Below are 21,367 nucleotides of genomic sequence, written 5' to 3'. Positions count from 1 at the left end.
GTCAAGACCAAGGTGGATGTTTTCCTAAATTACTGCCTAGTAAATCAGGAAAGACTCTTGTTGAAGACATAACCTTTTAGCTTAGTCTTTTTTTTTTTTTTTTTTTTAATTAATTAATTTTTGGCTGTGTTGGGTCGTCGTTGCTGTGTGCGGGCTTTCTCTAGTTGTGGTGCGCAGGGTCTGCTCTTAGTTGCGGTGTGCGGGCTTCTCATTGAGGTGGCTTCTCTTGTTGCGGAGCACAGGCTCTTGGCGCACAGTCTTAGTAGTTGTGGTGCTTGGGCGCGGGCTTAGTTGCTCCGCGGCATGTGGGAGCTTCCCGGACCAGGGATTGAACCTGTGTCCCCTACATTGGCAGGCGGATTCTTAACCACTGCACCGCTAGGGAAGTCCCTTTAGCTTAGTCTTTAAGGATGCTTAGGAGCATGTCACATGGCAGAGGGGTTAATGGCATTTCATTTTGAGAGCTAGATACAGAAGGCATGGGGACATGTAAGAGCACAAAATATAAGATGTTGGAGAGGTACAAGTAGTTCAGTTTGTTCTTTCTCACAAAGCTGTTTTGAGGAACAAACGAGATGAGATCCTTGAAACCACTTTGTAAGCTATCAAGCAATAAAAAATGCCATTCTTTTTGCATTTCTTCTCATTACCTGGGCTAGTAACAAGTGAATAACAGAGTCTAATACAGGGAAATTGTCTCTGTAAGGAAATATGTTGCAAGAACAATTGGTGAGGAAGTCAAAAGAGGACTGGACATTCGGAAGGAAAGAATTTTGCTGACTCAAATGATAATTATGTTATGAGTTAAGCTTAACATTCATTTTATAATTTAAACTTGAATAGTGTATGCTTTGGGAAGCCTGAATTGACTCACTGAGTGTCTGAATTGTGTTGTGAAAACTTTATTGGACTTCGAATCATCATATGTGACTCTGCTACCTGGCCAAGTCATATCAGGTTCTTTCAGCTTTAGCTTCTTCATCCACAGAATGGGGATGATAATGTCTGTCTCATCTTTTGTTGTAAGGATTAATATGGAGAAGTGAAAGTGCAATTACTGTTTTCTTTAACGGATTCTACTGTACTTAAAAAAAAAATCAATCTTCAAAAACCATGTATTCACTAGACTTTTTGCTTCAGATTCCATGAGAAGACCATAATAAGAATAAAAAGTTTGTGATACTAAATATAGTAAGCCTTTTGCATATAAAAATATATATAATGTGAGTGGATTAGGTTATTTAAAAAGAAAGTAGTTTAGGTTCTTTTAAATAAAATTTAATTATCTCATCTGTGCAATAAAGCAGGAAGATTTTGATTAATTTTTTAGGATAAGTGAATTTTAAAGTGAATGGTTGTAATGTATTTTTGCTTCTTAAAGAGTAAAGCTGTCTGATGGGTCCTTTATGTATAGAACTAGTAGGATTACTTGGGCACTTTATGAGTAAGCCTATGAGGAAGGCTCACTACCTCATTACTAGCCTTAATTTTTGTAGCATGTTTTAAAATTATATCCCACCGAAGTATTTGTGAGCATGGTTGCATTCATAAAATTTAGTAACTTAGAATTTTCTTTGAAACGATGCAAGGCATTTATAATGATCAATGAATAGTCTTAATTTAGCTTATGAATTCTAAAATAAATATTATTTTCTTCAAAGAAAAAGTATGAAATCAAGTCAAGAAAGATGTGGAGTTACTAATGAGTAAGACAAAAAAATGTTTATAAAAAGAGAACTTTCCTAACAGGTAGTTTGACTCAAAATTATTATTGTTTTTCTCTAGTCTTTTGGCTCTACCTCTTTTGTTCTGTGTCTGTTGGTTAGTCAAGACACATTTCTTTGCTAATTTTGCTGAAAACTTCTGGGTGCTCTTTTTACTTTGTCTCCCATTTTGTCTTTCTTACATATACTTATATCGTTTTGACACTGCTTTTTCTATAGTATATTTCTACTTGATAATTTACATTAATGAACTTTTTCTCAGACACGTGTTTAAGAACCATTACTGCTGCCTTTCCCACTCTATTATCTAAACTTATTACTCCCCAGTGTCCCCACTTGCAACTTGTTTGTCTGTTCCTTTGTGTCTTTTTGTATAGAGCAGATGGCATGAGTCATGTATACCTAGTCCTTAACTCCTCTCACTACTTTACCAAGTTCAAACTTTGTTTTCAGGTGATTGTAACTAGCTAGCCCCACCTGACTTTGCTCTTTTCATTTTTAAAAAAATTGTGCACTTGAGAAATTTAACACAGCTTTTGTATTAATCTGTGTTTTTTGTGCATTATGTTTTAACTTAGAAAAAAATGTTAAAATGTGTTTCATTTAGATTATAGTCTGTTTAAAGGCCAGAAGTTTTGCTTGCCCTCCACTATTTCTGTATTATCCCCTTCTAGCACACTGTATATAAAAATGAGTATAATAAATGTCCATGATTGACTCATCAGCTGCTTATAGTGGCTTCTTTTCCTGGCTATCTTTCTTACAGAGTTGAGTCAAAATTCTGATCCATATCTTGTGTGTAAATATCTTGACTAAAAATGTTCAATATTAGTCATAAAAACTCCACTGAGCCCAGACTTTAACATTTGATTAGGCTGGTTGATCCAGATCTTTGATTGGAGGTGTCATTTTTATATTTTGTACTTGATAGTATTGGGTAAAATAACAAATATAAGGCAGGTAAGTGATATTTTTAGATCACTGTTTTATACACCTAGAAAGAAATTTGAGTAAGTCTTAAACTTGTGACTCTTAAAAATGATGTTTGTCAAGAAGAGCAAAAATGAGGAATCAGTAGAATCAGGCATACTAGAGCAGTAAATGGTATTGTTATTGCTAAAGCTCTTACCAATTATGAAATTGCAAAGCCAAAAATCAGAATTGCCATATTGTTACTTAAAGTAATTTTTGATAATAGAGGGGTAGTTTCAATTTTTAACTCAAATGGGAGATTATAAATATGTTGCATAGCCTAAAGAATCTAGTTAGTAGATTTTAGTGTTTTCATTTTATGTCAAAATTTTGTTGGTAATTTAAAAATTATATTAATAGAGCTTAGTCAAGTAGACCAATAATAAAACCATAAGTTAGTATATAACAATTTAATTCTTCTTGGTTAAAATATTTTCAGTTTTTATATTTTAATATTTACTAAAACATTTAGTAGGAAATGATATTGCTCTAAAGATTATTTGAATAATTAGAATAATTAAAAATATTAGGAAAAGAAAATTGTTAAATTGATATTTCAGAATTTGACTGAAAAGTTGCAGAAGAAAGAACTGGACTATACTCAGTTAGAGGAGAAACATAATGAAGAATGTATGAGTAAAAAGAATATACAAGCAGGCCTTCATCAAAAAGACCTAGATTGTCAACAGCTTCAGTCAAGGTTATCTGCATCTGAAACCTCACTGCAGAGAATACAGGCAGAGCTAGGTGAAAAGGGAGAGGCTACTCAAAAGCTCAAAGAAGAATTATCAGAAGTGGAGACCAAGTACCAGCATCTTAAGGCAGAGTTTAAACAGCTACAACAACAGAGAGAAGAAAAGGAACAGCATGGATTACAACTCCAAAGTGAAATTAATCAAGTAAGAGCTGTTAAATTTTATTTATTGTAATTCCCCCTATGGTTTCTTCTTAGTGTGTTTGATGGTTGTTTGATCATAATATAGTTCATTTAAAAAGTTGTCATTTAAAAAAAATAACTCTTAATTTTCACAACCTATAGTATTGAGTCAGATCTCATTTCTGTTAATTTCAATTTCCCTTAAAATGATAGTATCTATCATATAGTATTATTGTGAAGTGTTTATGAATTAATACATATGAATTGCTTAGAATGGTACCTGGTACATGGTAGGTACTCAGCAGGTATTAGCTATTATATAATAATTCAAATTGTTGATCATTCTTTTATTTAAAAATTCTTATCTTTTTTCTTTTCTTGTTACTAAATTTTAAAATATAATTGCTGTTAAACCAATAATATAAAAATTAGATATTTTAAAAGAAGAAAACAAATTAGTCCTAACAACTGTTTTTTATAGGTAAATAATATCTATCAGAAGAAGATTCATGGAAGTTTTGACTTTGCCATTAACTTAATTTTTGAATTCTCTATTCTGATTATTTCTTATAGGTAACATTAAAGTTGGTAGAAAAATGGAAATTTGGGGGAGATTAAAGTCCTCAGCCACGTTTTTTTTGATAATTTTCAACTATTTTCATTTATAGGGCAGTGATACTTGGCTTTTGTGGCATCAGTCCTCTGTCTTCTTAGCCTGAGATACTCTTCCTTTTTCTCTTCTCCCTGATAAATACAACTTACTCCACTTGTCACTTTTCCAGAAATCTTTTTCTGCATATTGCCACTTCTCACCGCCACCCCCTCCAGATATGGCTTAAGCATTTACATATCTTGATTGTTTTACTTATCACAGTATAGTATATTATCATAACTTATGTATCTTTCTTCACTAGACTCTGAACTCTTCAGGTGCAGGGACCATGTCTTATTCATTTTTTATCCCAACTACCTGGCATTTTGCTTATTAATCAGCAGATGTTTTAGTAAGTAAGTGAATGAACAAATGCAGGCATTCATAATCGAAGGAAACAGAGGCTTGGGGATATCAATGAATAACTTAAATATAACTTAGATATTTGCCTTTCAGTTCAAATGAACAAATGGGGCATTTATGGTTTCTAAAAGACACTATGCCTTGTTTATTAGGAGATACAGAAATGAAAAAGGAAACAGTACCTACCTTAAATGATTATGTAAATCTCATTGAGGATGAGGCAAGTACTATCCTATACCAATGAATGTGAGAATTAAAATAAAATGATCTCATATACCATGGGAATTTGGAAGAGTTCCTCTCCTGTTTTCTTCCCCCCCATAGTACTTCATATTGTATAATTATTTTGTCCTGTTAATGTGATCAAGAAAAGCTTTGTGTGAGAGAGAGGTGGTGCTTGAAATTGTGAATATTGGATGGGTTTCGACAAGTAGCAGTTTGAAGGCAGGAGGGTCTTCCAGGCAGAAAAGTAAACTAGAGGCAGGGAAGTATTACAAGAACCAGGGAGGGACACGCATTTGCTTTGAGGATAGGGCATGTGTAATAGTAGTGGACTATTTTGAATCCAGAGAGCATTTGGAAGTTTATTATGCAGGCTTTTGAATAGCAGGCTGAGGAATTTGGGTTTCATTTGGTTGTCAGTGGGTGGAGGGGCATCAGGAATTTTTGAGAACCTACTCAAACAATATTTTTATTCAAAGACTTGAATGTACATAATTATTTGGTTTAGTCACAATTCTGTACAAAATAAAGAGGTTGTACTGAAGACCTTGAAGTGATACCATTTATCGTCTTTTCTTCAGCATGCTGTCTGGATTCTACCTTCAAAGCATGACTCAAATCTGTCCACTTCTCTTCATCTATACTGCTACCACCCTTAATCTCAGCTGCTGCCGTTGCTCACCTGGGCTACTGTGTTAGCCTTTCTACAGGTTTCCTTTTTCTAGAGACCTCCTTAGTCTATTCTCTGTATGGAAGCTAGAGGCCTTGTTTTAAAATGTGAAGGATATCACTTTATTCCTCTGCTTAACAACCTCAGTGGCTTTGCTTACACTTTGAATTGAATCCAAATATCTTACTTGGTCATGTAAGCACTTGTTTGTAGTATGGTCCACACTATGTCTGTTTTCAAGCTTGTCTCCAACATGTGAAGCAGCCATACTGATCTCCTTTCAGTTCCTCAAACACTCCAACACTTCAAAGCACTTTCCTGCCTTAGGTCCTTTGCCCATGTATTTTTCTTAGAGTGTTCTTGATTTCAGTTCTTCATAAGGCTTGCTCAGGTATTGTTTCCTCAATAAAGCCTTTCTGGACCATTCTATTTCAATAGCTTATTTTCCATTTATTCTGGACCCTACTTTATTCCAGCAAGCTTCTTCTTTATAATACTTTATATTGTATAGCTAGTTTACTTGCGTATTATCTACCATTCCCTTTGGACGGTGAGCTACTTAATTTGAGGAATCTGTTTTATTCTGTACTCTATCAGCCTCTACACTTAGAGCTTTCAGTAAGTATTTATTGGAAGAATGGAAGTGAACCTCACCTTAAACCTTCTTTCAGCGTCCTTAAAGAGTGTAGGGATGAACTGGGTTTGTTTTGCTCTCCACTGTGTCCTCAGCTCCCATTTCAGTGCTGACAAAAATAGATAGCTGTCAATTGTCAACAAAGGACTTGAAAGCAAAGTACCCCATATTCTTCATATTTGTGTTCGTGAGCACTTTTAGAATAGCCACAGATGTGCAGATAATGATGTTATATAATTAAACAATTAGACATCAATTTACTTTTTTTAATTTTTAAAAAATTTTATACAATTTTTAAAGGTTTCTTTTTCTTTACAGTTATTATGAAATATTGGCTGTATTCCCCATGTTGTACAGTATGTCCTTGAGCCTGTCTAACCCAGTAGTTTGTATCTCCCACTCCCCAACCCATATATCCAACTTAATTTAAAAAAATTATCTAACGTGCCATCTCAAATAGCATAGTGGTTTATGAGTGTGGATTTAAGAACCAGCTTTCTGAGTTCCAGTTCTGTGGCCTACAAGCTGTGTGAGCTTGGACGAGTTATTTAATTTGTACCTTAGTTTGCTCATCTGTCAAAAAGAGGATAAGAATGGAACTGTCTTCATAGCGTTATTAAGGATTAAATTAGTTAATATTTGTGAAGCATTTGGAATAGGGCCTGGCACTTAGCAAACATTAATTGGAACTTAATGAATAAAGAATTATGTATATAAGTTTACAAAACTAAATTTCTCAGAGAACATATACATGTATGTATATCTTAAAATGTAACTTTAGGATAGACCATTCTATTAATAACTCAAGGATGTATTATTTTTACTCTTAGTTTATCCTTTTTTTTCCTTAATATATTTACTGTAAAATGGTATAGGAGGGAAGAGATATGGGAACATATGTATATGTATAACTGATTCACTTTGTTATAAAGCAGAAACTAACACACCATTGTAAAGCAATTATACTCCAATAAAGATGTTAAAAAAAAATTAAAAAATAAATAAAATGGTATAGGCATTATGGCTTAAGGGATTTTGGCCTGCTTACACCCTTGGGCAGCTTTGATTTGAGATTCATCTCTTTATTAAAGATCAGGGATTTATCAGGATTGTACAGTAAAGAATGACAGTTATTTATAATATATAATATCTCTTTTTTCACCCCTTTAGTAAATCTTCGCTTCAGAACAACAGTTATCTTTATTTATTTAATAAAAAATTTTTACTGGAGTATAGTCGACCCACAATAGCATGTCAGTTCCAGGTGCACAGAAAAGTGAATCAGCCACACACATCCACACATCCACTCTTTTCTAGACTCCTTTCCCATATAGGCCACCAGAGGAGTACTGAGTAGAGCTCCCCATGCTACACAGTAGGTCCTCACTAGCCATCCATTCCATATATAGTAGTGTGTACATGTCAATCCCAATCTCCCAATTTATTATCCCCCCCACCCCCCACCTCACCCTCTGGGAACCATAAGTTTGTTTTCTACATCCAGAGCAACACTTATCTTTAATTTGGTGGTTCTTCACTCTGTCTGCACACCAGAATCACCTGGGGAAATTTAAGAAATTACCAATATCAAGGCCTCACCCTCCACTCAGTTATGCCATAATCTCCGGCGTAGGCCTGGGCATTGGTGTATTTAAATGTTTCCCCTGTGATTGTACTCTGTAGTTGAGATTGAAAACTGCTGCTTTCTTTTTTTTTTTTTTTTTTTTTTTTCACACACACACACTGTATTTTATTTTTACAAGAGATAAATCGACTGACACCAAGCATTGTACATGGATGACCACAACAAAAGCAACAATGATTGCAATTACCAAACATGAAACACACTCATACTATGTCATAGTATTGACATTCAGTCCAGTAATCCTCCACTGTAACAGCTCCTTTACTTTGCAGTGAAAATTGATTTGTATATTCTTTGCCTCTGAGTCCTTGTGGAATTTTTTTTTTTTTTTTAAATTCAGACAGAAAGTCACAAAAATTATACTCATCCTCATCAGTTCACTCAGTCCCATGTAATTAATTTTTTTTTTTCATCTTGATCTTTTGTTAGCACTTTTATGAGTTCATCAGTTTTTCATTAGAGTTCTGAAAATGCTTATTCATTCAGTTCAGCAGTACAGTCCGTTACCAGAAACCTGTACTTGTCAGAGTCTTTTCCATGTATTTCTTGAAGATGAAACCCTTTTATAGGAACATATTTGCAAAATCATCAGAGTACACCCAGAACTGTCTGTAAATGACAAAAGACTTAAAAATGACCACGGTTAAAGATTTGATGACAGTTCATAATAATGCAGTTGACAAGAAAATTAGTTATTTCTGAGATATACATTTTAAAGTAATAACTAGGATTATTACTTATAACATTATACCAGAACATATAAGATTTTTAGAAATTTCATGTAATGTCTGAAACATTTATATTAACATATTTCCATACATATTTCCATACAAGTACAAATATAAGATTTTTAGAAATTTCATGTAATGTCTGAAACATTTATATTAACATATTTCCATACATATTTCCATACAAATACAAATATGATTTTTAGAAATTTCATGTAATGTCTGAAACATTTATATTAACATATTTCCATACATATTTCCATACAAATACAAATATAAGATTTTTAGAAATTTCATGTAATGTCTGAAACATTTATATTAACATGTTTCCATACAAATAACCCAATGAAAGTTTAGTATTAGTTGTTTTGTTTGTTTTTTTATACTGCAGGTTCTTATTAGGCATCAGTTTTATACACATCAGTGTATACATGTCAATCCCAATCGCCCAATTCAGCACACCACCATCCCCACCCCACTGCAGTTTTCCCCCCTTGGTGTCCATATGTCCATTCTCTACATCTGTGTCTCAACTTCTGCCCTGCAAACTGGCTCATCTGTACCATTTTTCTAGGTTCCGCATACATGCATTAATATACGATATTTGTTTTTCTCTTTCTGACTTACTTCACTCTGTATGACAGTCTCTAGATCCATCCACGTCTCAACAAATGACTCAATTTCGTTCCTTTTTATGGCTGAGTAATATTCCATTGTATATATGTACCACAACTTCTTTATCCATTCGTCTGTTGATGGGCATTTAGGTTGCTTCCATGACCTGGCTATTGTAAATAGTGCTGCAATGAACATTCGGGTGCATGTGTCTTTTTGAATTACGGTTTTCTCTGGGTATATGCCCAGTAGTGGGATTGCTGGGTCATATGGTAATTCTATTTTTAGTTTTTTAAGGAACCTCCATATTGTTCTCCATAGTGGCTGTATCATTTTACATTCCCACCAACAGTGCAAGAGGGTTCCCTTTTCACCACACCCTCTCCAGCATTTGTTGTTTGTAGATTTTCTGATGATGCCCATTCTAACAGGAGTGAGGTGATACCTCATTGTAGTTTTGATTTGCATTTCTCTAATAATTAGTGATGTTGAGCATCTTTTCATGTGCTTCGTGGCCATCTGTATGTCTTCTTTGGAGAAATGTCTATTTAGGTCTTCTGCCCATTTTTGGATTGGGGTGTTTGTTTCTTTGATATTGAGCTGAATGAGCTGTTTATATATTTTGGAGATTAATCCTTTGTCCGTTGATTCATTTGCGAATATTTTCTCCCATTCTGAGGGTTGTCTTTTCGTCTTGTTTATGGTTTCCTTTGCTGTGCAAAAGCTTTGAAGTTTCATTAGGTCCCACTTGTTTATTTTTGTTTTTATTTCCATTACTCTAGGAGGTGGATCCAAAAAGATCTTGCTGTGATTTATGTCAAAGAGTGTTCTTCCTATGTTTTCCTCTAAGAGTTTTATAGTGTCCAGTCTTATATTTAGGTCTCTAATCCATTTTGAGTTTATTTTTGTGTATGGTGTTAGGGAGTATTCTAATTTCATTCTTTTACATGTAGCTGTCCAGTTTTCCCAGCACCACTTATTGAAGAGACTGTCTTTTCTCCATTGTATATCTTTGCCTCCTTTGTCATAGATTAGTTGACCATAGGTGCGTGGGTTAATCTCTGGGCTTTCTATCTTGTTCCATTGATCTATGTTTCTGTTTTTGTGCCAGTACCATATTTTCTTGATTACTGTAGCTTTGTAGTATAGTCTGAAGTCAGGGAGTCTGATTCCTCCAGCTCCATTTTTTTGCCTCAAGACTGCTTTGCCTATTCGGGGTCTTTTGTGTCTCCATACAAATTTTAAGATGATTTGTTCTAGCTCCGTAAAAAATGCCATTGGTAATTTGATAGGGATTGCATTGAATCTGTAGATTGCTTTGGGTAGTATACTCATTTTCACAATATTGATTCTTCCAATCCAAGAACATGGTATATCTCTCCATCTGTTGGTATCATCTTTAATTTCTTTCATCAGTGTCTTATAGTTTTCTGCATACAGGTCTTTTGTCTCCCTAGGTAGGTTTATTCCTAGGTATTTTATTCTTTTTGTTGCAATGGTAAATGGGAGTGTTTCCATAATTTCTCTTTCAGATTTTTCATCATTAGTGTATAGGAATGCAAGAGATTTCTGTGCATTAATTTTGTATCCTGCAACTTTACCATATTCATTAATTAGCTCTAGCAGTTTTCTGGTGGCAGTTTTAGGATTCTCTATGTATAGTATCATGTCATCCGCAAACAGTGACAGTTTTACTTCTTCTTTTCCAATTTGTATTCCTTTTATTTCTTTTTCTTCTCTGATTGCCGTGGCTAGGACTTCCAAAACTATGTTGAATAATAGTGGTGAGAGTGGACATCCTTGTCTCGTTCCTGATCTTAGAGGAAATGCTTTCAGTTTTTCACCATTGAGAATGATGTTTGCTGTGGGTTTGTCATATATGGCCTTTATTATGTTGAGGTAGGTTCCCTCTATGCCCACTTTCTGGAGAGTTTTTATCAGAAATGGGTGTTGAATTTTGTCAAAAGCTTTTTCTGCATCTATTGAGATGATCATATGGTTTTTATTCTTCAATTTGTTAATATGGTGTATCACATTGATTGATTTGCGTATATTGAAGAATCCTTGCATCCCTGGGAGAAATCCCACTTGATCGTGGTGTATGATCCTTTTAATGTGTTGTTGGATTCTGTTTGCTAGTATTTTGTTGAGGATTTTTGCATCTATATTCATCAGTGATATTGGTCTGTAATTTTCTTTTTTTGTAGTGTCTTTGTCTGGTTTTGGTATCAGGGTGATGGTGGCCTCATAGAATGAGTTTGGGAGTGTTCCTTCCTCTGCAATTTTTTGGAAGAGCTTGAGAAGGATGGGTGTTAGCTCTTCTCTAAATGTTTGATAGAATTCACCTGTGAAGCCATCTGGTCCTGGACTTTTGTTTGTTGGAAGATTTTTAATCACAGTTTCAATTTCATTACTTGTGATTGGTCTGTTCATATTTTCTATTTCTTCCTGGTTCAGTCTTGGAAGGTTATACCTTTCTAAGAATTTGTCCATTTCTTCCAGGTTGTCCATTTTATTGGCATAAAGTTGCTTGTAGTAGTCTCTTAGGATGCTTTGTATTTCTGCAGTGTCTGTTGTAACTTCTCCTTTTTCATTTCTGATTTTATTGATTTGAGTCCTCTCCCTCTTTTTCTTGATGAGTCTGGCTAATGGCTTATCAATTTTGTTTATCTTCTCAAAGAACCAACTTTTAGTTTTATTGATCTTTGCTATTGTTTTCTTTGTTTCTATTTCATTTATTTCTGCTCTGATCTTTATGATTTCTTTCCTTCTGCTAACTTTGGGTTTTGTTTGTTCTTCTTTCTCTAGTTTCTTTAAGTGTAAGGTTAGATTGTTTACTTGAGCTTTTTCTTGTTTCTTTAGGTAGGCTTGTATAGCTATAAACTTCCCTCTTAGAACTGCTTTTGCTGCATCCCATAGGTTTTGGGTCGTCGTGTTTTCATTGTCATTTGTCTCTAGGTATTTTTTGATTTCCTCTTTGATTTCTTCAGTGATCTCTTGGTTATTTAGTAACGTATTGTTTAGCCTCCATGTGTTTGTCCTTTTTACGTTTTTTTCCCTGTAATTCATTTCTAATCTCATAGCGTTGTGGTCAGAAAAGATGCTTGATATGATTTCAATTTTCTTAAATTTACTGAGGCTTGATTTGTGACCCAAGATGTGATCTATCTTGGAGAATGTTCCGTGCGCACTTGAGAAGAATGTGTAATCTGCTGTTTTTGGATGGAATGTCCGATATATATCAATTAAATCTATCTGGTCTATTGTGTCATTTAAAGCTTCTGTTTCCTTATTTATTTTCATTTTGGATGATCTGTCCATTGGTGTAAGTGAGGTGTTAAAGTCCCCCACTATTATTGTGTTACTGTCGATTTCCTCTTTTATAGCTGTTAGCAGTTGCCTTATGTATTGAGGTGCTCCTATGTTGGGTGCATATATATTTATAATTGTTATATCTTCTTCTTGGATTGATCCCTGGATCATTATGTAGTGTCCTTCCTTGTCTCTTGTAACATTTTTTAATTTAAAGTCTATTTTATCTGATATGAGTATAGCTACTCCAGCTTTCTTTTGATTTCCATTTGCATGGAATATCTTTTTCCATCCCATCACTTTCAGTCTGTATGTGTCCCTAGGTCTAAAGTGGGTCTCTTGTAGACAGCATATATATGGGTCTTGTTTTTGTATCCATTCAGCCAGTCTATGTCTTTTGGTTGGGGCATTTAATCCATTCACGTTTAAGGTAATTATCGATATGTATGTTCCTATGACCATTTTCTTAATTGTTTTGGGTTTGTTTTTGTAGGTCCTTTTGTTGTCTTGTGTTTCCCACTTAGAGAAGTTCCTTTAGCATTTGTTGTAGAGCTGGTTTGGTGGTGCTGAATTCTCTTAGCTTTTGCTTGTCTGTAAAGCTTTTGATTTCTCCATCAAATCTAAATGAGATCCTTGCCGGGTAGAGTAATCTTGGTTGTAGGTTCTTCCCTTTCATCACTTTAAGTATATCATGCCACTCCCTTCTGGCTTGCAGAGTTTCTGCTGAGAAATCAGCTGTTAACCTTATGGGAGTTCCCTTGTATGTTATTTGTCGTTTTTCCCTTGCTGCTTTCAATAATTTTTCTTTGTCTTTAATTTTTGCCACTTTGATTACTATGTGTCTCGGCGTGTTTCTCCTTGGGTTTATCCTGTATGGGACTCTCTGCGCTTCCTGGACTTGGGTGGCTATTTCCTTTCCCATGTTAGGGAAGTTTTCGACTATAATCTCTTCAAATATTTTCTCTGGTCCTTTCTCTCTCTCTTCTCCTTCTGGGACCCCTATAATGCGAATGTTGTTGCGTTTAATGTTGTCCCAGAGGTCTCTTAGGCTGTCTTCATTTCTTTTCATTCTTTTTTCTTTAGTCTGTTCCGCAGCAGTGAATTCCATCATTCTGTCTTCCAGGTCACTTATCCGTTCTTCTGCCTCAGTTATTCTGCTATTGATTCCTTCTAGTGTAGTTTTCATTTCAGTTATTGTATTGGTCATCTCTGTTTGTTTGTTCTTTAATTCTTCTAGGTCTTTGTTAATCATTTCTTGCATCTTCTCAATCTTTGCCTCCATTCTTATTCCAAGGTCCTGGATCATCTTCACTATCATTATTCTGAATTCTTTTTCTGGAAGGTTGCCTATCTCCACTTCATTTAGTTGTTTTTCTGGGGTTTTTTCTTGTTCCTTCATCTGGTACATAGCCCTCTGCCTTTTCATCTTCTCTATCTTTCTGTAACTGTGGTTTTTGGTCCACAGGCTGCAGGATTATAGTTTTTCTTGCTTCTGTTGTCTGCCCTCTGGTGGTTGAGGCTATCTAAGAGGCTTGATGGGAGGCTCTGGTGGTGGGTAGAGCTGACTGTTGCTGTGGCGGTCAGAGCTCAGTAAAACCTTAATCCACTTGACTGTTGATGGGTGGGGCTGGGTTCCCTCCCTGTTGCTGTGGCGGTCAGAGCTCAGTAAAACCTTAATCCACTTGACTGTTGATGGGTGGGGCTGGGTTCCCTCCCTGTTGGCTGTTTTGCCTGAGGCAACCCAACAGTGGAGCCTACCCGTGCTCTTTGGTGGGGTTAATGGCAGACTCTGGGACGGCTCACGCCAAGGAGAACTTCCCAGAACCTCTGCTGCCAGTGTCCTTATCCCCACGGTGAAACAGAGCCACCACTCGCCTCTGCAGGAGACCCCCCCAACACCAGCAGGTAGGTCTGGTTCAGTCTCCCCCAGGCTCACTGCTCCTTCCCCTGGGTCCTGATGCACACATTACTTTGTGTGTGCCCTCCAAGAGTGGGGTCTCTGTTTCCCCCAGTCCCGTCAAAGTCCTGCAATCCAATTCCCACTAGGCTTCAAAGTCTGATTCTCTAGGAATTCCTCCTCCCGTTGCCTGACCCCCAGGTTGGGAAGCCTGACGTGGGGCTCAGAACCTTTACTCCAGTGGGTGGACTTCTGTGGTATAAGTGTTCGCCAGTCTGTGAGTCACCCACCCAGCAGTTACGGGGTTTGATTTTACTCTGCTTGCGCCCCTCCTACCGTCTCACTGTGGCTTCTCCTCTGTCCTTGGAAGTGGGGTATCCTCCTTGGTGAAGTCCAGGGTCTTCCTGTCAATGATGGTCCAGCAGTCAGTTGTGATTCTGGTGCTCTCGCAAGAGGGAGTGACAGCACGTCCTTCTACTCCGCCATCTTGGTTCCTTGCTGATTTTTAGTTTTCAAAACTGCTGCTTTTTAAAGTGTCGCTTTTTGGCAAATGATTCCTGAAACTAAATATCATCTAATTCTTGTTATGAAAACATGGATTTCTGGGCTTCAGCTCAAATGTACTAAATCTAAACTTCTAGGGGAGAAGTCTGATTATCTTTGTGTTAATAATGATATTGGGTGATTCTTATCCAACAAGTTCAGGAACTAGACGTAGGTGATGCCTGTCTGTAAGAGATCAAGCACTTAGATGCTTGAAATATGAATTTACTTTGAAGGCCTCCTTTGCTTTCACATACCAGGATTGGATCTACTTCTTGTAGTGAGAAGGAGAGGGTTTGGGTAGTTACTACAGTGCTAATTCACTGCATTTTAAGAAGAAGAAGAAGAAAACGGAGAGATGTCAGGTTGCTGGCTTAGGACAAGAATAAAATAAATGTCTTCTCTTTAACTATTACTGATTCCTGTTTTAGTTAGGTTGAAGCATGCTTTACTTTAGAAATCCACTTCGGTTTTCTTTATTGAGGATAGGATATATTTTGACAGCCGCAGGTTGCTTCATAGCATAAGAAAATAGTGGGTGTCCACTCTTCTGATAGAACTTTATTTTTTCCTTGCCAACTGTGAATTTTTATGGAGAAATATGCAAGTATAGAGCATATAAGTGTATCTATGACACAAAGGCTATAGATTCTTAGTATTTTCAGATTTAACATGAATGGGTTTGATTGAAAGCAATTGTATAGAATGCTTGTTATTAATTTCCAGTTTTGCTGAGGCACATGCTGAGATTTGATTTAATGTGTTATGAGGGTGGGGTATAGAAGTACTCTTAGTGTGTAAGCCTTGCCGAATGTCTTGCATCCTTATCTCCATGCCACTCTTTTTTTGTTCTGTACTCCCAGCACTTGTGCAGTAATTCTAAAATTAATACAAACTTTTTTTTTTTTTAATGAACCCACCCCCAGCCAATCCCTCAGGAGAAACCAGCTGTTATTTCTGGTAGTATTAGCGAAAATAAGGAATTTGAGAAAGTGATAGTTCTAGCACCAAGACAAATTTCTCCTTTAGTTTTAGCTAGGTGGCAATTTTAAAGTTAATGAATGAGAATCACCTAATATTTTAAGAAACTATTCTTTCCTCTCTTTTATTTAGAAATTGTGTGCCAGTTTGAGGACTTGAGAATGCTTTGTGCTCTATTCAGTACCCAAATATAAGAAGTCAGTTGTGGTGGTTCATAATTATGGGAAAACAACAAGAATCACTTTGGGATTCTAAAAACTACAGTGGAATAGGTCTGAATGTGCCTTAAAGTGTCTTAATTTTTAAGTTTTGTTTTATTTAAGTTCTTCAAGTGATTACAACACTTATCTAAACAAAAGCCTCAGGTTTGCTGTTTGTTTTTTTTTTTTAAAGAGTGTAAAAACCCTGAAACCTGTGATGTTTGGTTACAGTTTTATGTGAGTCATAATTTATGTGATTAAAATTCAGTTGGATATTAGGTTCCTCTAAAGTATCATGAAAATTAATATATTATGTTTATATTGTTGAAAAATAAAACATTGTTTGGAAAGTAGGTGGTAGTAGTAATGGTGGTGATTGTAGGTGTGTTTATACATATGTACTTACTTTTTTTTCCTTTTCTAAAGTTACATAGCAAACTTCTGGAGACAGAGCGCCAACTAGGGGAAGCTCATGGTAGACTGAAGGAACAGAGACAGCTTTCAAGTGAAAAGCTGATGGATAAAGAACAACAAGTGGCTGATCTACAGCTCAAACTTTCTCGTTTAGAAGAAGAGGTAAGCTCGCATTTCAAATGAGTTTACATTAGTACATTTATTGATAGATTTGAGACACCTTAAATATTGTGTTTATTTTTTTTATGGTCAAGAGCTTTAATTGGATTTTTTTAACTTTAAGTTGGGACTTTTATTTCTCCCCAATTAAAACGTCCTATTTATTGACTACATTAAGTCATTTTGTTGTGATTGTATTCCCTAAAGTTCTCAGCAAAAATGTGCAAAGAAGGCTACTCTTCAGCTTTAGGCAGGATAAATTCTCCGGGTGAACCTGTCAGGCTGCTCAAGAAGAGTCTTCCTATCCAGGAAGGACCAATTCCTAATGACTCTGAAAAATGAATAGTTGCTGAGGGCATTAATGACATGTAGTTGGTGCATATAAACTTTGAGTTTGCATTTAAGGATTTTCTCTTTTAAAAATTAAACATAAGATTGTATGCTATCCTAATTTAAGCTGTAGTTGGCAAAAATGGTAACTGCTATTTGGTTAAAGTAAAAGTTATAATTAAAGTACGTCTTTTATTAGACTTGAACAAACCCTGAGAGTTAAAATCTGTAGCTTCAGCAAAAGATTTTCTTCTAGACCCAAAATCTTAGTGTGGTAGATCATGCTGTTGTTTCCCAATAAGTGATAATTATGATTGTTGTGAAAAAAGTAAAACAAATATTGATAATGTTACAAATATAATTAATTAAAAATAAATATATAATTAATTATATATAATTAATTCCTTGATCATATTAGTATATAAAAACAATAATAAACTAATTGCCAACCTGGAGAAAGAATTTTATACTTTTCAGGATGAGAATCAATTCTTGAGGAATAATTTCTTAACCACGAGATTACGATTCTATAAGTAATGAGATATTGCTTTTAAAGTTGATTTTTATCTGTTGTTTGAATTGAATTTTCTCTTCAGATTTGAGAATTGTGAGATCTGAAGTACTACCAGATATTTATATGATAGCATTATGCCTTTAAGTTGTCAACTGATAGTCTTCATTTTTTTTTTTTTAAGTTGAGGGAAAAAGTAACAAATTCCACAGAATTGCAGCATCAGTTAGATAAAACAAAGCAACAGCATCAAGAACAACAAGCTTTTCAGCAAAGCACTACAGCAAAACTTCGTGAAGCTCAGGTAAATAGTATTTGAATTTTTAGCCTTTTAAACAAAAATTAACCAAATCATTATCCTTTTGTTGTGGTGAAATTAGATAATGCAAAGTACTTGATTATGAAGAGTTTTGATTATTTTCAGTATCTGGATAATCAGAAAATCTTTTCTTTTGATTGCTCTGTTGAAAATTTTTTCTAAAATATTAAAAAAATATTTATTATAAATAGATTTGTTACTTATTATAAATTTATTTATATAAAAATTTAAAATTTATTAAATTTCTGTTAAAGAAATTTACTAAATTTATTTAAATAAAATATATTATTTATTTAAATTGTTATTTATACATAATAAATTATTTATTTATTATTGTTTATTAAAAATACCTTATTTTAGAAATTAAAAATGCAAATAAAATTTCTCAGTTTAGTTTACCTCAGTAAAAAATAACATTTTGTATTTCCTACAATGGAACTTACTGTTTATTGGTCATGTCTTTCCCTGTTTCAGAACTATCATATGAACATTGGAATTGTAGGTATAGAAAATGTGACTGAGTTAAATTTGTACAGATTCTATAGTATAGCTCAGAAGATTGAAATAAGTTAAATTTTTTTTTTGTTACGGTGAGCAGAAGACAGTACCCAGATGTTTGAAATGAATTTGAATTTGACATTCATTTATTCCTTCGGTCTTTCATTAATTCGTTGAATATTATTGAGCACTGTGTGTCAGGCCCAGTGGTAAGCACTGAAATTAGAGAGCTGAGTAAGACACAGTGCCTGCCTTCTAGGAAATGGCAATCTAATGATATACACACAGAAGCAATGTTGGAGTTGAAAGGAGACAGTAAGTAATATGCCTTTCTTTCCCTTCTGAGTTTGGATAGTAGCATGGGAGTCAGGTGGTTAGAGATCCAAATATTGTATTCATTTATTTGTTCTTTCATTCAGTCAGTCAACAAATATATATTAATGTCTAATCTTAGCCAAGGAAGTGATTTTGTGGATATGGCAGCAAAGAAAATAGACAAAGATGTCTGCTCTCATGGAGCTTAGTGAGGAAGACAAACACTAGCCAAGGTAAATAGGCAAAATATATAGTGTGTTAGATGGTGGAAGTGCTATGGAGATGAAAAAAGGGACGGGGAGTAGGAAGTATCTGGGGATCTGGAGGTGGGACTGCAATGTTAGATATGGTTGCCAGGGAAGGCATCTTTGAGAAGATCTAAAGGAAGGGAAGGTGTACAAGAACATCAAGAAGCCAGTGTGTGGAGTGGTGTGAGTGATAAGAGAGTTAAAAGCCATAGGAATCACAGCCATAGAGATCACAGAGGATCAGAACATGTCGAGCTTTATAGGTAATTTTAAGGATTTTACTGTGAGATGAGAAATCATTGGAGGATTCTGAGCAATGGAGTAGCATGATCGGACTTATAATTTCGTAGGATTACTCTGGCTACTGTATTGAGAGTAGGCCGTAGGGGCACATAAGTAGAAACAAAGAAATTAGCTAAGAGACTACTATAATAATTGAGACAAGAATGATACAGCTTGGATCAGAGTGGAAACAGTGCAGGTAGTGAAAAATGGTCAGATTCTAGATATACTTTAAAGGTAAAGCTGACAGATTTACCGATAGATTGATATGGGGCATTGGCAGAGAAGTCAAGGATGATTCCAAGGATTTTGGCTCGGGTAGTTGGAAGGATGGAGGTCAAACAAGATGAAGACTGGAAATCCTATTGGATTTGGCAACATGAGGTCACTGATGACATTGGTAAGAGCAATTTGTAAAGAGAAGGAGGGGCAAAAGCCTGATGGAGAGGGTTCAAAAGAAAATGGGAAGAGAGAAGTTTGATGCAATGAATATAGATAACTCTAGGAGTTTTATTATAAAGAGTAGCAAAAAAATAGAGTAGTAAAGATGAGGTAGAGAATTTGGCATAGATTGCAGGCAAGTGGACTTTCTTATAATGTACCGCAGAATTAAATTTATTCATCCAGTCACAGACAAAGCTGGAAATGACAGCCTTTTACCTTCTTATAGGCAGGTTGTCTCTTAGACTGAGGGGAGAGCAAGGGGCTGAGTTAAACATTCTTGATTCCTTATTCCAAGCTTTCCAGTTAGTTAAATTCTCAACCTCTGGGGAGGAATAAGAAAAGGATGGCAAAGAGGCCAGGCAAAGTCTCTCATTATGAAAAGTCCTAAAAACTAATTAAAGAGATGTGATGAGTATAGTTCTAGGTATATATATGTGTATAAAATTATTATGATAGCATAGAGAAGACAGTTATGTAGCTCGGATATAATTTGGAAAAGAGCAGTTACAGAAAATTTCCTTAGAAGGGGCAATCTGTTGTAAAGTTTGTGTAGATGTTTCTGGGTTGCAAAGATGGTGATAGTGAGTAGTATACTCCAAGTAGAAGTTACAAGGAAAAGAATAGTGAAGCTGGTATGAACTAAACTTAGGTTTTGCTGGAGCTTAAGGTGTAATTTAGAGATGAGTTGGAGAAGAGCCTAGAGCATTAGACATGGGTAAGTTTATGGAAGGCCTTTCTATCTATGCTTGAAGATAGAAAGGTATTGAAGGTCTTAAGATAGAAGTGCCATTGCCAGATTTGATTTTTAAATAGATTATTCTCATGGTTTTGTAAAACATGAATTTTGGAGAGAATATTCTGAAACAGGAGATCAGTTAAAAGCCTAATATATGCAGTAGTTTAGGTGAAAAATAATGATCGTCTTTTTTTTAATCAATTTATTTTTATTTATTTATTATTTTTGGCTGTGTTGGGTCTTCGTTGCTGCACGCGGGCTTTCTCCAGTTGTGGCGAGTGGGGGCTACTCTTTGCGGTACATGGGCTTCTCATTGCGGTGGCTTCTCTTGTTGCGGAGCACGGGCTCTAGAGTGCCCCGGCTTCAGTAGATGCGGCACGTGGGCTCAGGAGTTGTGGCTTGCGGGTTCTAGAGCACAGGCTCAGTAGTTGTGGCGGGCAGGCTTAGTTGCTCCGCAGTGTGTGGGATCTTCCCGGACCAGGGCTCAAACCCGTGTCCCCTGCATTGGCAGGAGGATTATTAACCACTGTGCCACCAGGGAAGCCTAATAATGATGGTCTTAGTTTAAGCAATTGCTAAAAAATATCATAGGGACAAATATGAATACTACTTTGGAGGTAAAATAAATACTACTTTGGAGGTAAAATACTACTTTGGAGAAATATGAATACTACTTTGGAGGTAAATTAATAGTTGTAGGGAATGACAGAGAAAGGGAATGGCTTGCAGACTGATAACATTGGGTACATGGTAAAGGGAGGTATCATCAGCTGTGTTAATGAACTTGAGAAAGACGGCCAGTGCGGTGAGTTCAGTTTTGGACAAGGCCTGAGGCACCTATGGGATGTATTAATTTAAAGCCTGAAAGAGAGGACCATGCTATATATTAGCTGTGAGAGACAGTATTTATGGGGTAAATGGAATTATTAGAATAAATGTGATCAACCAGGGAGAGAGTGTAATGAGAAAAATAGACAACTGGTAACACAAGACTTCTGGGAAACACTAACATTTAAGGGATGAATGAGTAGAGGAAGAACAGCTCAAAGAAAGAATGATCAGAGCAATTAAGGAGA

General features: G+C 35.6%; 1 protein-coding gene across 3 annotated transcripts in view; it reads left to right on the top strand.

Moving 5' to 3' along the window:
- EEA1 (early endosome antigen 1) overlaps nucleotides 1-21,367 on the top strand; it is a 133,019-nt gene that overhangs the window by 69,508 nt on the left and 42,144 nt on the right. For all 3 annotated transcript variants that reach the window (XM_059936661.1, XM_059936660.1, XM_059936662.1), the window contains 3 exons: nucleotides 3,257-3,595; nucleotides 16,462-16,611; nucleotides 17,634-17,753. In XM_059936661.1, coding sequence (XP_059792644.1) covers nucleotides 3,257-3,595; nucleotides 16,462-16,611; nucleotides 17,634-17,753 — 609 coding nt within the window. The remainder of the gene's footprint in view (nucleotides 1-3,256; nucleotides 3,596-16,461; nucleotides 16,612-17,633; nucleotides 17,754-21,367) is intronic.

This window comes from Balaenoptera ricei, chromosome 10, assembly GCF_028023285.1.
Source record: "Balaenoptera ricei isolate mBalRic1 chromosome 10, mBalRic1.hap2, whole genome shotgun sequence".
NCBI lineage: Eukaryota > Metazoa > Chordata > Mammalia > Artiodactyla > Balaenopteridae > Balaenoptera > Balaenoptera ricei.
The sequence above is the reverse complement of the archived record's forward strand: the minus strand, read 5'-3'. Positions and strand labels throughout refer to the sequence as shown.